Source organism: Humulus lupulus, chromosome 9 (assembly GCF_963169125.1).
Source record: "Humulus lupulus chromosome 9, drHumLupu1.1, whole genome shotgun sequence".
Taxonomy (NCBI): domain Eukaryota; kingdom Viridiplantae; phylum Streptophyta; class Magnoliopsida; order Rosales; family Cannabaceae; genus Humulus; species Humulus lupulus.
This window is the reverse complement of record NC_084801.1, coordinates 181169769-181188182: the sequence shown is the minus strand read 5'-3', so window position 1 is coordinate 181188182 and position 18414 is coordinate 181169769. Positions and strand designations below refer to the sequence as shown.

Here is an 18414-nt window from a genome sequence, read left to right as displayed (position 1 = left end):
GTAGTAAGCATTCTTCCCTTCTGTAAAGTTATGTCTTTTTTCTAGTGCAATACTCTACCAAATTTATTTTAAAGACAATATATTAGTTTCTGTAATTGTTCTTCTAAAATGAAAATTTAAAACAATAACAACTTTTATAATTTACCTTAGGGGACTGAAAGTTGATGTCTTAGATTGTGACATTTGTTGCATGGACAAAGAATCTTGGCTGGAAATCCAAGATTCGTCATGGCTGTCTCAACAAACTCTCTAGATTTTTGCTCATATTCCACCGTTACTCTACAATTTTAGAGCATACGTCAATAATCAAGCACTAACACTTAAACTTATATCCAAAATAAACTATATGATTTTGGTTACTAACCTGTTAAGATGGATCCAACTTTTATCCATCTCCAATGAATTTGTATTTGATGTTGTTAGACAAGACAATCACATTATTTGCGGTTGTAATATCAGGGTCATGACAAGGTCATTCACACACATGCTTTTAAAAGAAAACATGCCTTGGTTGAATTTCAGTATATTTGGGTTATTGAAGTTTAAAGTTTATTGAATTTCATTCAGGGGCAGAGTTGCTTGTTCAGAGTTAAATGATCACTTTTGCTGAAGATTCTAGAGTGGAGTTAATTACTTAATTCCAATTTACAAATTTGTTCTAGTTCCCTGTAGAGTGTTTGGGATTTCTTTATGGTCTCGTACCTTTTCTGATTGTTAATGGATATAAATTTATAATTGATTCCAGATTTGTGGTTTATAGATCATTATTAGTTCTCAGTTTGATTGTATAACCGTGTATGGTGAGTTGTGTTCAGAATAAGTGGTAAACATTTCTAGAAGAACAGGGTTATTTTAGATTTAGAGAGAGAATTAAGACAGAAAATAAAATAGAACTTTAGAGAGAAATAGAATAATAACAGAGAAGGTGAACATTTAAAGAGAATCAAGAGAGGAAGAATTCAACAATTCATTCATTTCTTACTAGTGTCAAAAATAGTGTCAAGAACTTGAAATGGGTGGCTATCTTCAACAATAAGTACTTTAGGGCCTTTACTTTGTCAATGTTCTTTTTCTTTTTTGATTGGCATTTGTGGTCTTTATATGTAATAGTCGCATATCTTATTAGATGTTTTAGAATGCAGTGCCTATTAATGACTTTCTAGGATATAATATAGGTGATACTTCATCATCTCTAGTTATTACAACTTTAAAGAAAAAATAGGTATTCTTAAATTAACATTCTAGAAAGTCACTAATAGGCTAATGTTGTTCTATAGAAACAAATAAATTATACTGTGATGATTTCAGGATTATGTTGGGAACAAGAGGTTGGAGTTATCTGGTCAGCTTATTTCCCTACTTTTTGAGGTAAACATATATTTTCCCATCTAATGCTTTGTATTGTATAATAACTATATCATTAACTTTTTAAATTTTGTTTGGGTGTTTTTTTTTTAATATTGTAGGATTTGTTAAAGACAATGATTAGTGAGGTTAAGAAGACTGTGGATACTATTTTAACAAAGCCCAGCAGGTCTAATCGTTTTGACTTTTCTCAGGTAAGCTCTGCTAATTACTAATTTTTTTTAACAGAAATGTGATGAGAAATATTTTTATCACTAATGTTTACTTAGCTCTCCAAAGTTTCTGTTAGGAGGTTGGAGGATATTGGAACCAAAATGATTAACTTATAATTTATTTCTTTTTGGGTACAGATAAAAACACTGAATTTTTTTCCATTAATTTGATGGTTTCAAGTGAATATTTGTTATCTAATTCTTATCTAGGGTGCATGTGAAGTGGACAACTTCAAATTTGATTGACTTGACTAGGTTTGCTTTACTACTGGAAAAAGAAATAGATCTTTGATGTGTGTATGATTACACAGGAAAAAAACTATTGTTTGGTACTGTCCTAAGCATTTTTAGACTAGGCTTCATTTCATTCTAGTCTAGCTTGTATCCAAATTATTAGATTCATATTCAACAGATGTGTTCAATTTTTCTGCAGACTGATTTTAATTTTAGCGACAAGTATGATAGGCTCAAATTGATATCAAACAATAGGATTAAATAAATAGAGAGAATTCAGGGGGACTGTATTTTTGAATAAGGAAATATAGAAAAACCTAGGTATGCAAGACCAAGTTCTCTCTAAGTGCAAGAATTTTACTACAGAAAATAGATTGCAAATATGAAATTTTGATGGAATGTAATTCGGTTCTTCTTTGTGTTATTTGAAAATCGTGTATCATTTCTTTTGTTTTTATGCTAATGCAGTGGATAGTGAGAGATAGCATAACAATGGGACTTGAGAGGAGCCTTTCTACTGGGAATTGGGATGTTAAGCGATTTAAGATGAGCCGAAAAGGCATGACACAGGTTGTATACTTCCCAAAATTTTAATATTTTTTCCTGTATATATGTTCTTTCTGCCAATTTTCCTGCATACTTGCACAATGTAAAACTACTTGAATCCCTGGTTTCATTACTCAAATCGTTTAAAATACCTTCTGGTTCGAAATAGCATTTTGTACTAGTCTGATTGTTTCTTTTCATCGAGTATTTAGGAGTACTGAAATATGTTTCTGCCATGATTAATAAGTACTGTTTCATGGGTCATAAAACATTAAAACTTTGGCTGTTAATCAGGGCAAGCAACATGGGGAGGAGGCATTATTCTTGAATATATTAGTAGCTGGCTTCCATGCCATTATATGTTAAATTAATGGCTGATTGTACATGCATAAGAATTTACATGATTGTTAATAATGGAATCCAACATTCCATATGTAAAAATCTTGATTTTGTAAGAAAATGGTTAGAAGCTGACTTCTAGTGGGTTAAACGAGTTATGGGTCAAACTAATTATGAATTTTCTTGTATTTTATCTTGCATTTTAGGATGTATAGATGTCCATAATGTGTAAAAACGTGCAAGAAGATTTTGAATTGACCAAGCGATAGCCTTTGCAAAATTTGTGTGTAGTCTGGGATAAGCATTTAAAAAATGAGGTAAATGGCTGATTTTGGACAATTATTTCGGTGGAAAAATCATTGCATTTTTGGATGATTTTTGGAGAATACATTATTTTAATATTTAAGAATCAAATGGCCAAATTTCAAAGGAGAATTTTAAAAGAGCTGTGAGTTATGAATTTTCAAAAAATTTGATAAAAATTTATGAGAATTTACCATAGTTTCTGGATAGCCAACTTTGAGTATCCGTTTTACCAAGTAAAAATGCCTAAAATGATTTTATTTTTGGTGTGAGTGTTTTTTACACCGCCTATTATGGTCCTAAAATTTTTTGGACCAAATTAATAAACCAAATAGATTTTATAAAGTCTCAAAATTTCTTAAAAAGATTGACCTATTCCTAGACAGCCTTAAAGTAAGATTTTTGAAAATAAATGTCACTAAGTAAAAATAATTATTTTTGTGTAAAATTTTACAAGAAACTGCTTGATATAGCCAAGGTTAATTCTGTGAAGTTTGAGAATTTTTGGAGATGTAGTTTTCCAATTATAATTTTCAAACTAATCCAGTTATAACTTAGGACTTATAAAGTTTATACTTAGAGAAACATATGAGGACTTTTCTAAGTATTTAACTAAGAAAGCTACAAATTTATATTGGTAATGGTAAAATTTACTTTAGCACACCAAATGATTATTAAGATTAATTAGATATTAAAGGGGTAATATTTTAGTAACTCACTGTTTTATTGAAGAGAAAATTTAAAAAAGGTCCAATACCCTAACTTTTAGAGTGCCTATATTTTCAAAAGTAGGTGTGATTTTTTCATTAAAGCTTCAGCACATGTAGACATTTTACTTTTTTAAGGAAAAGGGTTTTGGTATATGTATAGTTTATCTTTTAATTTGAGCAATATTATCTCAATCAGATAATTATCACCTCTTAACAGAATGATAATGTTTTTTTACTGTCTATGGTTTGTTATGGTTGATATTCTTATTCATTGCTCACTTTGTTTTGACAGACTGTATTATGTATATCTAAGTATGTTTGCGAAATTATAAGCCTACATTATTTGTATCAATGAATTTGTAGCAAAGCAGATTGTTTTGTGTAGCAAAGTACTCCAACCCCATTCTGAATTTGTTCGGTCATATTTTACTCTTAGGTGGCTAATAGCTTTACCATTTTCAGGAGCTCTGGGAAGAAAACTAGAGTGCTTCTGTTAGTCTTCAGGTTTTAGAAATTACTGATGTTTTCCACAATGGCTGCTTCCCATAGTATTGCTACAGACTATGGAAAACTTGATTGATTCTAATTTGCTATCTTGAGAACTAAAGAAAGCATAAAGAGATGATAAATTGTGTAGCTGGGTTTATAGCTATATGATCTAAAATAGCATGAATATGTAGTTTTAATATAATAACTGTAATCATAAAGATTTATATAAGAGAAAATATTATCAAAGAAAGTTAAGTATAGTTATTTTCTTCTAATTGTTTCTGTATAATCTTTCTAATTTCAGAAAATTGAGGATGGGACTTGAGAAGCTAGCTTGCAAGTTATAATTAAACGAGTTTCAAGTATGGTTCATAGTCTCTCTCTTTGTTTCTTCTTGGCTGGTTGTTTATCGAATACATTTTAGCGCCCCTACTGTTTAAAAGGTTCACTTTCATGAAGAATAATAATAGTAGGTTATTTTTTTAGCTTCAACTGTCCACTGATGTTTTTATTTTCATGTCATTTTATAGAAAGAACTAAATCAATAGTTTATTGGCAATAGGGATGGAGGAACTGTCAATTTTTTTTAACAAGAGAAGGTAATATTCTGGTAGGAAACTAATTTACTATCATGAGATAGTGTTTCTTTTTTCTATTGTTTTGAAAGCAGATTTTTTAAATGGATTTGGTTAAGAATTAGCCTTAATATTAGTACTAATTGGAATTGTTTTAGTGGGACACTCTAAATTCCAATGAATAATCATTCCAAAAGCCTTGCTTTAATTTATGCATCACGTGTAGGACAAATCATGATGACTAATTATATATATGCTATAATGATAACCAGATGCTATAGTGAATCAATGATAAGATCATCTCAGTGATTCATTCATTCTAAAGTTTATATATATTCTCTTTTTCTTTTTTTACCTATTAAAATTCATTCCTTATTGCTCAAATGGTTTTGATTGTTCTAGTGCTGAGATTTTTAATTGTATGTTATAGCAGTTACTTGATTTTCTAGTACCATGATTCTTAGTCCCACTAAAGATTTCTTGGTCTAAATCTATTACTAATTTCCAGTACTTTAGTTTCATTAAGCTTTCAAGAGATTCTAGTGTTGTTTTTAATTTAAAAATCAGATTCTAAAATTGTAGCCACTAACTAATTGGGTTTGGATCAAAGACAAGATTTTAGCTTGGGTTGTGGCAATTAAATCTAATCTATACATATGGAAATAATGAAAACAATATGACTAAATGAAAAATTTAATCTATACATATAATGAAAAATCTAATCTATACATATAAAAGCTTACCTAACCATCTATCAATACCAAGTCAAAAAATTCAAACAACACACAATAAGTTTTCTTCCTTATATCACCGCAGCACACAAACAAATTTTCCAGAACCTACTTCTCTAATACACACAAGTTTTCAACCTTCCGTTATCATCGCAGCACACAATTTTAATCTCAGAACCTACTTCTCTATGGATGAATATTTAAGATATTCAAACTCCTCTAACATTTTAAAGATATTAATAATAAGAGTTAAAAGAACAAATTCCGTACCTCTTGCAAATTACCTTTGCAATGCTCCTTGCCAATTCGATCCCCAACCTAAAGAATATAATCAATACTTAAAAGATTAATACAAAATTAAAATTTGTCAATAGATATTAAACAAGCATGTATGATAAACTAACAAACTAAACAACATGGCAAGCAAGCTCAAACAACCAAAAATAAAAGTTGGAATATCAAATAAATGTAACAACAGTGGTTTTATCTTATATTATTTCTTTATTAATCCCTCTTTTAAAAAAGAAACCTTGTGGTTTTCCATGTTTGTTCATATGTAACTTTGATCATTGTTATGAAAATTAACTAGATGAGTAATTTGTCCATGTTGGGACTGTTTTATTAGTATTCAAGTTTTATCATTGTGGTTTTAACTGCGAGAATCCAAGTTTAATGAGGAAATTAGGCTCTGCAATATTTCATGGGAGTGTTATTACTGCTACCAATAAGCCTTAGAAAAAACTGATGAGCAGATGTATTAATAACTCGCACACTATTGAGAATCTCATGTTTTGACCCCTGCATTTTTTTATTATTTGAACTCACCCACATCGTCAAAGTTGATATTGATACCAAAATCTTAAAATAAACTTTAGCAAAGTAGACTCAACATACATATCAGCATATTTAGTCTCACACAAGCTCGTTTTTACAGATGTGATTTCTCTTTTACTTCGCAAAAGATTTATATCCATTTTTTATTGTTTTTGAGACTAGTTTTACAATCATGATCAAAATTATGGAACTTTATAATTAACAATGACAGATAACTTTTAGTAGAACAACCAAACACTGATATAAGCACAGGAAAAAGAAGAGTTGTATTCTCATTTATACATGGAAATGAAATGAAACATCAATGATATGAGCCATTCATGGTTCAGTGACTTCAGTATGAAACAATATACTAAATGCAGATGCAGAGGTTTCCTACTGTAAAGCAAATGCAAAGGCTATAAACTTATGTTTTTTTTTTTTTGCCTTTCACAATTTCAGTTGCAATTGGTCTGTTATGGGGCATTTTGTACTATTTTGCTGGCACAAGACAACAATAGTGTTTTAAAATACCTATTTTAAGATCTTCATGTAATAAATCATGGACTATATGCATATGCTCTAATTTCAATTATTCTTGATCAACATGAAATGTCATCAAACTGTTTAACCATAATCACCATATCATGACCAGGAAATGTCATCAAACTGTTTAACCATAAGGAATAGCTGTACTCCTGATGTAGTAAGATTATTCCAATATGATTATGACCAGGTATTATTTTATGAAACTACAGATTGGGATGGAGGATGGAATGCTGAAATGGGTTTTATGAAATGGATAGAAAACAAAATAATTAAATTGTCAAATGTACTATATTTTTTTTTTACTGAAATAGTCTAAAATTAATAACAATTACATGAGATAAGAACAAATAATTCTTATCTAAAAATGGTTCAATTAAAGAATTAGAATTTCATTACCAAATAAGACAGCCATGCAGCCATCACCACATACCAAAGACAGTTACTTACATGGAATAAAATTCCCTACTAAACCCAATATCACAACACTATCTTTAGAAGAACTTTATAAAGAAAATATAAATATAAATATATTTTATATTTTATATTTAAAAGGTAATATATGTAAATTTGTAGTTTATATATTTAAAGATATCCAAGAGACAATATATACTGATTCGATTTTTAAATATACTGATGACATCTAATGGAGTTGGTCAATATATTTGTAACTTATATGTTATGTTTTCTGCTTATATATTTAGATTGGCATGTTTTGGTGCTGGGAAATTTTTGCAACACAATGACTTGAGTCCATGAATTAAAAGTTCATTCATTTTGCAACTATTTCATATAAATTGGATTAATTTACATGTACTTTAGCTAAACAATAAATTTATTATGTTAAAAAAAATTAAATAAGGCACTCATGAAACAATAATAAAGGCAAATTCAAACACTGCATGGATGGATTGGTATCACACACCTAAATCCAAAAAAGAAAGACTTTTCGACGTTTTAAATTAATAAGTAAAACCCCATAAAGTTGATTTGATTAATTTTGAAAAATCCATGTTTAACGCTAAAGGACACCAAATTCAAAATCAATGTACATTTTACCCAAAAATAATGACAGTATATCTCACAGTGCTTAATCAAATCATAAAATGTATATATAGACATGGTTATTTGTCAGAAGTTACAATTTCATCAATCTTTGATACAGAACTGTGAGAGTAGTGACCACATCAAATATTTCTTTTTTTTGAAAGAACACATAAAAGATTTTATTTTTTTTGAACGAACACATCAAAGATTTCTTGAGCAACCAAGGTTTGAACTTTTACAGGATATTATTACAATGTTCAACATGCATATAAAAAAATTCTAATAACAACTAATTTTTTTTACAAAATTATTAGTTTATTAAAGACAAGAAGAGCAAATAAAAATTAAGGTTACTTAAGTTGTTTCTTCATTCATATATGGTCTAATAGAATAAGTAAATATGTAGAAATGTTCATGATATTACTATTTGATTCATATTTACTTGTAAGAGCAACATGAAAATCTTCTTTCTTTTTCAGAAAGACTGATCAGTGATTCAGTGAAGTACTGGACTTAAACAAATTATTGACCCAATAATAATAAGTAAAGAAACAGATATAAAACAAAACCCATTTTCTGAAACATTATTAATAATTAAAATTCAAAAGTAAGTTTAATTCCACTCACCTTACATAAATATGTATAGATCAGATTATATGTAGCTAACAGAAGCAGACAAACTGATAGTGAAAGCACAACGAATACGAAAGAAAGAAAAAAACAAAACTATATATGTTTTATCAAATGGATAAAGAGCACCCCAGTAACAATCTAATAAAAATTGTTTGTTGCTGAAGCACTAGTATCAAGCTTCATGAAAGCAGAATGTTATCAAGCTTCATGAAAACAGAATGTTAAAAAATACAGTAAAGGTGCCTAATTTGTGTACCTGAGAATGAGTGAAACAACTGGTGGGTTTGAGGTATTTCTCAGAATAGAAGAGGATCCTCCATTGATAGAGTAAAGGAGAACTTGGTACAAAGAGAGGGCTGACCTGCAAGAGCAAGCTACGGGACCTGCAAGACTGAAGAAATGCAGAAGAAATGCCAGAAGAAATGCAGATTAGAAACAAATGTCCGATAAAACAGAGCAACAATCTACACAAAACCCACACTGCAATAACAAAAACAAAACAAGCTACGGGAAGACATGCAAGAGGGCTGACCTGCAAGAGCAAGCTACGAACAGACCACGAACGGAAACCGAGAGACCGAGAGAGAGATCGAGTCTACGGGAAACCGAGAGAGATAGACCACGAACGGACCAGGAACGGAAAGACGAAGAACGATTGAAGATTGAAGGGACTGAGAGACCAGGAAGGGGAAGACCGAAGAATGATTGAGGAAATGGGTATAGGGGAAATGGGTACACGGATTGAAAAAAGTTCAGTAAAAAAAGTTAAGTAAAAAAAGCTAAGTCATTTGGCGGTACCTTATTTTAAGTTGCCGCCTGCAATTTTTTTCACTTACAATAACTCTTTTTAAATTCTATTATAATCATGTGTTATGGTAATGGGTGTTTGGTGTAGTGCTAGTGTGGTATCAACCTCTTCAAGGTATTTCATTTCTATTATGCTTTTCATGTCATTATTTAATATCAATATATCATCAACATACAAACACACTAGGATGAAATATTCATCACAAGTCTTAGAGTATAAGTATTTTTCCACACTATTGTGTCTAAACCCATCTGAAACAATAACTTCATTAAACTTCTCAGGCCATTATTTTGGTGCTTGTTTTAAACCATATAATGATTTAACAAGCTTACACACCTTATATTCATTTCCTCTTAGAACAAACCCTTCTGATTGTTCCATGTAAACCTCCTCATTGAGATTACCATTTAGGATTGCTATTTTGACATCCATTTGATGAACATATATGTTGTGTATTGATGATAAGGCAAATAACATTCTTATTGATGTTGTCATTGCTATCGATGCATATGTATCAAAATGATCTATGTCTTCCTTTTGTCTAAACCCTTTGGCCACCAACCTTACCTTAAAGGCTTGAGTGGTCCTATTAGTGTGATACTTTCGTCGAAATACTCACTTACAACCTATTGGATTTGATCCTTGTTGTAGATAAAAAATTTCCCAAGTGTGGTTAGATATAATTGAATCATTCTCATCATTTATTTAACCAATTTCACTATGTATTTAACCAATCATAACACAACCTCTACCTCCATGGAGCGTTGCTGTCTTCCAGTCGCATGCCTAGTCTTCTGTGTGTGCCGATGAACCCAACTCCGCCTTCCAACATTGATGAGCCCAAAGCACAAATCTACTTATGGGTCGAAGAGAGTGATAAATAGAGAGGGAGGTGAGGGGCGAATAGAGGGAGAAACCCAAATCGTCAAGAGAAAACATCTTTTTTTTTTCTTTCATTTTTTCCGTTTTTGTTATTTATTTTATTAATTAATATTGCTATTTATATTAATTAAATATTTAAGTTTTAAATGTTATTTAAAAAATTAAAATCATTTTTAGAGAACACAATTGACAATATTAATTTTTAATAAGAAAATAAATTTTTTTTAATTTTTGAATTATACACGTGATACTGATGTGACTATGGTACATCAGTTGTCAAAGTGCCACGTAATATTTTGTTGGCCACATATATAGGATAGAAACTAGCGGAAGTTCTATAACTTAATAACATGCATAATTCAAGGGGGAGGGAAATTTTTAATAACGAAAAAAATTCAAGGAACACGATTTGAAAGTAGTAATAATTGGAAGGAAAAAAAACCTATATATTAAAAAAATAATAATGTGTTACATTATGTAAAAATCCATATACGGACTTTACATGGGTCAAGTGAGCTTTTATTTTTATTTTATTAAAGATTAAATATTTTGACATTGAAATTTGTTGTTATTGTTTTTGAGACGAGACACTAAATCAATTAGTAAAGATTAAATAAAGAGAATACATTATTATAATGAAAATTTGTGGCGAAAATCAGTAAGTAGTTTAAAAAGTTGTAAATAAATTACTATATAGTTTTTTAGTAACAAAAATTAGTAAGTAATCTAAAATGTTGCACTTAAGTCACTAAGTTATTTTTTTGTGAAAAAAATCAGTAAGTAGTTTGAAATGTTACACTTAAGTTACTAAATAATTTTTTCGTTGCAAAGATCATATTTTATACCAATTTTGTCTTAATTTTAATTAGTTAATAAAAATCTAAAAAAATACATTTCTAACTTTAAAAAATTATTTGAAATCTGTTTTAAAAATAAAAAATAATTTAAAATTTCTAACATGAAAAAGTATTTAATTTTACTTAAAATTAAGTTTTAGAAAATTGTACAACTTAACTTGAATTAAAACTTAATTTATTTAAAATTAAAAAAAAATTCATGTTAAAACTTTTAAATTATTTTTTATTTTTAAAATATATTAAAAAAAATTAATATTAGAAATATATAATTAAATTTTTATTAACTAATTAAAATTAAGACAAATTAATGTAAAATGTGACTTTTGCAATAAAAAGATTATTCAGTGATTTAAGTGCAATATGTGAGAGTACGTATTTATTGATTTTTAGCGTAAAAAAACTACTTAGTGACTTAAATGCAATCTTTTAGAGTATTTTATGATTTTTGGTGCCAAAATCTTTTTCTTGGGGACTTAAAGCAACATTTTAAACTAGTTACTAATTATCATCACAAATTATTATTATTATTATTATTATTATTATTATTATTATTTGAGTATGCGTTTGAGGAGCTGAGTGTAGCTCTGTTGGGATTGCCATGGAATGTTTTGTTCCCTACAAATTAAGAGTTTGGACACCAAAAAATTGATGCTTCAAAAGTCCATTGTTGATAACTTTCCTACTAATTAATTAAGAAGACCAATTATCTTGAGAACCTTCTCGTTGTGACAACTCTAGTCTAGACCACGTAGCTACAAGGGAACCTTCACTTTGGAATGTTGTTTTTTTCCTTATTTTTTCTCATGGTATTATATATGAATTTATTAAAGACTTTTTGGTGAGAAAATTGCGTATAACGACGTAGAAAGCTTCCCTTTAGTTTCTTCTATTAAGTTTCACACTATTTTAATTAAAATAATATATAATAAGATTTTGATTAAAAAAAAAACCTCTCTTAGGATTGTATTAAATGTGTGTTAACATTTTAATTGTTAAGTTCTCTTAATCATTTAAGTAACACTTATTGAAAAGACTTAAAATCAATAAATATAATTTATTTATTAATGGTCAAAATTTCACATTTTTTTAAGATAAAAGGTAAATTTTATTTATAGAGTCAACCATACAACACTTGCAATAAGTCAACTGCATGCAAAAGAGATTCAAATGACCAATATTGATTTGTCAAGTCATTTACAATGTTCAAATATTAAAAGATTATCAATTCTAAAAAAAAAGTCTAAAAATAATTATATACTATTATTAAAATAATATATCAGTAGTAGCCTCTATTTAAAGTGCATAAAATTTAAATATGAGCCAAAAGCTTAATAAATACCTAATTATCACTCGATATTAGATTACATCAATAATTGTATATCAACTCTTTATATTTTTAGGCACCAATAATATCTCTTAACAATTTTCTAAACAACAACTAAACATTTCATCCGAGTATTATCCAACATAAACACGCTAAGTGACTCTTCTAAACCAACACAACAAAACACAGTCATAAAGTAGAAAGACTCACAAATAGACAACATCTTTATAAAAACTCATAAGTTTCTCTCGAGAGCAAAGTTTCACATTTCTATAGGACAATAATATAAATTATTAACATTTTTATTTTTTTTTGTTAAAAGGAAATATGTGAATTATTAGGGAATTTGCATAACACTATGAGGTGGTCTCGTATAGTACCTTATGTGTTATTAATGGCGTTCTCACTACTAAAAAAGGCACTTACCTCCCATGCAGAGTGACTTACCATGTACCTAGGTAAAGTGAGTTCACGTGTAGGATTGAGAATCAACTCATCGACCACCGGAGAGGAGTGACTCGGCCATAGAAGATGACGACGACGACAACACTTGAGGGAAAAATGCCATAGACATTGCATAATCATCGACCCCTTCAGCTGTGAGTCCCATTGTCGACAAGTCCGGCAATGGTACATCTCTCTCCAAAACGTACACCACTTGGCTCATGCTCGGTCTGACCCCCGGTTCCGAGTGTGAACACAACAACCCCAGTTTCAATACTAGCTCTATTTCCTCCTCTGATACGACAGAATCTGATTCTATCAAATTTACATCCATGGCCTCAATAATCCTTCCTTTGCTCCAATATGAGAAAACCCAGTCCACCAAAACTAACTCTTCCTCCGATGTTCCTCTCCCCTCTATGGGCCGTCGTCCGCATGCCACCTCAAGCAGGAAAGCTCCGAATGCGAAGACGTCGGAGCTCGTTGTGGCCTTTCCGGTTCTGGTATGCTCTGGGGCGAGGTAGCCGAATGTTCCAACGATGCGAGTTGTTTGAGGATCGGTTCCATGGTCATACAATCTAGCTAAACCAAAGTCTCCTAATCGGCCGTTTAACTCGCTGTCAACTAGTACGTTACTGGCTTTCACGTCACGGTGGATGACGACTTGTTCCCATTGATGGTGAAGGTAGCATAGACCCGAGGCAACTCCCTTTATGACCCCAAATCTTTGGTGCCAATTTAGTGTCGTTTTTGGGTTGTTGTATAGGTACTTGTCTAGGCTGCCATTGGGCATGTAGTCGTAGACTAGAAGAAGTTCACCTTTCCCGCGACAATAGCCTAAAAGGGGTAATACGTTCCGGTGTCGGAGCCGGCCGAGAGTGGCAATTTCAGCCACGAATTCTCTCATACCCTGTCTTGATTCGTGAGAGATTCTTTTGACAGCGATCTCTGTTTTGGAGGGCAATACTCCTTTGTAGACTTTACCAAATCCTCCCCTACCCAATAAATTTTTGTCCTTGAAACCCTCAGTTGCCGTATACAAATCTTTGTATCTATATCTATGAGGTCCATATTCGACCTCCCAATCTTCAAGTACCTCTGCATATTTTCTCCTTCTTCTGATGATAAGAACTAAACTCAAGATCGCTAGAGCCACCAAGCTCGAACAAATCACCGGTAACCCAATTGTCAAAAGCTTGGATTTTGGTTTGGGTCCGACCCGAGGCAGATTCGGGAGCTCTTGAGCTTCGCGATTAATCTTGAAGCTCCAACCCAGAACATAGTGATTGCTAATAACAGAGCCTGTTGCGGAAGAAAAACCTATGTACATGGTATCCTTTATGATCGGTGAAAGATCTTTGGTCAAAGACAAAAGCGGTTTCTGGGGTTTAACGGCTTTGGCCGGAGCTAAAGTGACGTTCATCTGCTTCTTAACAGCGTCATATTCGACCCATACTTTCATCGGTTTACCACTTATAAGAGATAAGTTCGTAAACCCACCTTTTTTTTCGTCGAAATACATCGCCGGTAGAGATGTAGCTGAGGTTAAATCATTAATGTCAATCCCCACGTGATTGGCGTTGATGTCTTTGAACTCGCTGCTTTGAATCGTATCGAGCTCGACGCCGACGACTCTGTTGGTTGAGTTGCCATTGTTGGATTCGTTAAATAGGCCAAGGTACTGGCTCGGAAGAGCTCCGGGCATACTCCTCGTCGGAGCTATCACGAATACGATGCCGTGGCCGCTCAAAGTAGCGTACTCCGATCTGATGGCGAAGACGAATGTGGTGGAGAAGGAAGAAACGGTGCCGTTTGGGGTGGCCTTGAAGGTGACTGGTTTGGGAAAGAAAGCATGACCCGCTTTCTGTTTTGTGTCGTTTGTGAGCCTCAGCAGGCCATTTGAGGTGATTTGAGCTAAGCCATCGAGGTCCAGGTCGCCTGACTTGAATCCATTGAAGACGAAACTAAGATGACCATGATTATCTTGGGATGATGCTGGTACTACTGTTATGGTTAGGAATAGTAAGAGAAGCAACGTCGGAAGCTTAGAAAACATGGCCCTTGAGCTATATTCGCTTGTTCCTTACGATTCTACTTTCGTTCCCTTTCAGTTTCATTACTAAATTCTTGTCTTTGTTTACTTGATTTAAAGTTTGTGAGGGATTAGAGTGTGACACGTAGAAGAATGATTGATTGATTTTTCTAATTCTTCTCAGCACTTGACATGTAAAGTCCCCACAATAGTTTAGAATATTAAGAAAATATAAAATAATTTAATGGAATTTAATATAAATTAGAGTTATCTATATATATATATATATGTTAGTCACTAAATGGAGATTCGAATTTCTTTTTAGGTTTAATGTATCTTTCGTTTTATCTTGTTTTTTTTTTTAACCAAAATTAAATTAGGCAAATTATCCAGCACTTTTTTTTTTTTGACAAATAACACAATTTTATTATTACATCGAGATTTTTTTATTTTATTATTGCCATTTGTAAATATAAATATAATTGTACTCTTTCAAATTTTTAAATGCAACTAATTTTTTAAAAATTCATCCCATGGATTGAGTTTATCATTATTATATTAGTAGGGGTTATATTATTTTGGACATTATATTTTGTCGTATTAGACCGTTTTGATAAATTATTTTTTAGATTCCATATTTTGTAAAATGATTTAAATAGGTCATCTTAAACTTGATTTTGATCGAAGTTTTTTAAACTAAAATTACAAATAAATTACCAAACTAACACCTCAGAACAAAAGAAGACTTCCGGGAAGACCTCTCGTCGGAGCGATTACGAAAATGATGCCGTGGCCGCTCAGAGTCGCGAACTCCGATCTGATGGCGAAGACAAATGTAGTGGAGAAGGAAGAAACGGTGTTGTTTGGGGTGGCTTTGAAGGTTACTGGTCTGGGAAAGAAAGCATGACCTGTATGGCGGTTCGTGTTGTTCGTGAGCCTCAACAGGCCATTGGAGGTTATTTTAGCTAAGCCGTCGAGGACCAGGTCGACTGGCTTAAATCCATCGAAGACAAAACTAAGATCACCATGATCATCTTGGGACGTAGCCGGTATTACTGTTATGGTTAGGAATAGTAAGAGAAGCGATATCGGAAGCTTAGAAAACATGGCTTAAACTAGTCGATCTATAAGCACTTTTCCTGTGTTTCGTCTTTGCTTAAACATGGCTTAAACTAGTCGATCTATAAGCACTTTTCCTGTGTTTCGTCTTTGCTTAAACATGGCTTAAACTAGTCGATCTATAAAGTAGTCTCGATCTATAATTACGCTAGAATTGACCAAATTTTACTACTTTTCAATCATATTAGAATAAATATTAAGACAATTAATTTGATCATTAATAATAATAATAATATTTACTTAAAATTCTCTATTACAAATAAAAAAAATTGATATAATTAAAACAGTTTTATAACTTAATATTTATCCTAATTTGTTTTCTTCTGTGAACAAATTTAAACTCTTGCTTCATAAATTTCGAACAATAAAATGGAAGTGTGTGTATGACCACAATTACACATGCATAATAAATATCTATATATCTTTATTAAATAAAAATCACTTTATAATGGTTGTCAGATATTAGATTCCTCTTTTATTTATTTAGCATTTAAGTTTTAGATTTTTTTTTTATTTTATAGAGAAAAGAGAAAAAAGAAAATGATAAATATAGAATTAATTATTTTTTATTCATTAAATAAATAAGAGTACGTGTGAAAATATGAAAGTCATTAAACATAATTTTCATTTTGTGTATTTTTTTCTTTGAGAATTGATAGGGTACAGTGATGTTTAATACCACAAGAAAATGACATATTGTTATTGATAAAATTTAATAATGGGTCCCACACAATTTAATTTAATAATTATTATGAAGTATCATTAATAAATTACAAAATGACACTTTTTTATGGTGTTGTACACCTTAAGATTCCAAATAACAATATTATTTTTTCTTTAAGCACTTTCACGGAAAATCACACCACGAATGTTACTTATTTGGAAAGAGTTTTGAAAAATCTAAAGTTCAATAATATTAAATCTATTTGGTACCAACATATTTTTATTATATTATAACTTAATATAATTATATTTATAAAATGTTGGAAATATACTTATTTAAATTTAAATTAAATAATAATTAATACAATATGTCAAATTCAATATATAAACATTGATAAACGAAAATGACATCAATATATAATTACAATGTATATATTTATATAATATTGATAATTAATTTTATCATAAATTTTTTAATATGTATAATATAGCATACATTTAAATATATTTAAAATTAAGACAATTATTATTATTATTTTTATTATGTCGATACATATTTTCTAAAGATGAGACTAAGAAATATTATAACTTATTACAATGTAGAATTTATTCTTATTTATAACTAATCCTGAGTTGGTACTAAATTTTTTTATGATTATACAAAAGTTATTCCAGTAATATAGAGTAATATTTTATAAATATTTTAATTATAAACAAATATGAAAGTAACTTATAGAGCTAAGAATTCAACAAGTTTCTTTTAGAAGATATCACAAAACAAAGTCGTTATCTATCCAAATAATAACAAAAAGGTTATCACTTTTATTTTAATTATTCTCATAAAAAACATAAATCAAAGTTGTTCAAAACAATTCTTTCAATAAAAAGTAGACCTAACAATAATCTGCCAATTATAAAATTATATCTATAAAATGTTGGAAATATGCATATTTAAATTTAAATTAAATAATAATTGATATAATGTATTAAATTCAATGTATAAACATTGATAAACAAAAACGAAATCAACTTATAATTAATGTACATGTTTATATAATGTTGAAAATATATAAAATTATTATAAAAGTCTAAATTGATAATTAATTTTATCATAAATTTTTAGTATGTATAATATAGCATATATTTTGAAATTCCGTTTTTAGTAATTACCAAATTAATTAAACCATGTGAATTAATTAAAGTACGGAATGGTAATTAACTGTTTAAACATATTGCAGTTCTGTCGGGACAGAATCCGAATTTGTCACGATAGAAACTGAACACAATAAAAAGATAGTGCAAAACAATAAAGAACACAACAAATTTTTACAAGGTTCAGAAACCCTTTCGGATAACCTACTCCTTGGGGCCACGCCTAGAGAATAAAACCAATTAATAAAGAATCACAAGTACAAAATATTGACTTAAACAAAACAAGACTCCCTCTTGAGATTTGCCGCAACTTTGTTGTACTTCTCTTCACTAATCTGATTTTGATTGAAACGTTCAACCACTTGAACTCCCTTCAATGGCCAGTGAGCGCTTGCATCCTCCCGACGCAAGGCTTGTAAAAAATCTTCTCCCGAAGACTATAAAAGTTGTGTTCAAATTACAATGTGTATTCACTCATGAACGTGGTATAAGCTCACCACAAAAACTAAACACTTATATTTTCTACAAAATCACGTGAATACTATGATCTTGAATACAAAGAAGGAACTCTCACAAATATTACAATACAC

The 18414-nt window shown here is 30.4% G+C and overlaps 1 protein-coding gene across 1 annotated transcript; it reads right to left on the bottom strand.

The window, feature by feature from the left end:
* Positions 1-12418: 12418 nt before the first annotated feature.
* LOC133801397 (L-type lectin-domain containing receptor kinase IV.1-like) lies at positions 12419-15080 on the bottom strand. Its single transcript, XM_062239588.1, has one exon. It carries the CDS (start codon positions 14912-14914, stop codon positions 12908-12910), a length of 2007 nt encoding a protein of 668 aa, XP_062095572.1. The 5' UTR covers positions 14915-15080; the 3' UTR covers positions 12419-12907.
* Between the last annotated feature and the right edge of the window lie 3334 nt (positions 15081-18414).

Coding starts and splice junctions, on each gene's coding strand:
- LOC133801397 (XM_062239588.1), bottom strand. CDS start 14,914: ATGTTTTCTAAGCTTCCGACGTTGCTTCTCTTACTATTCCTAACCATA.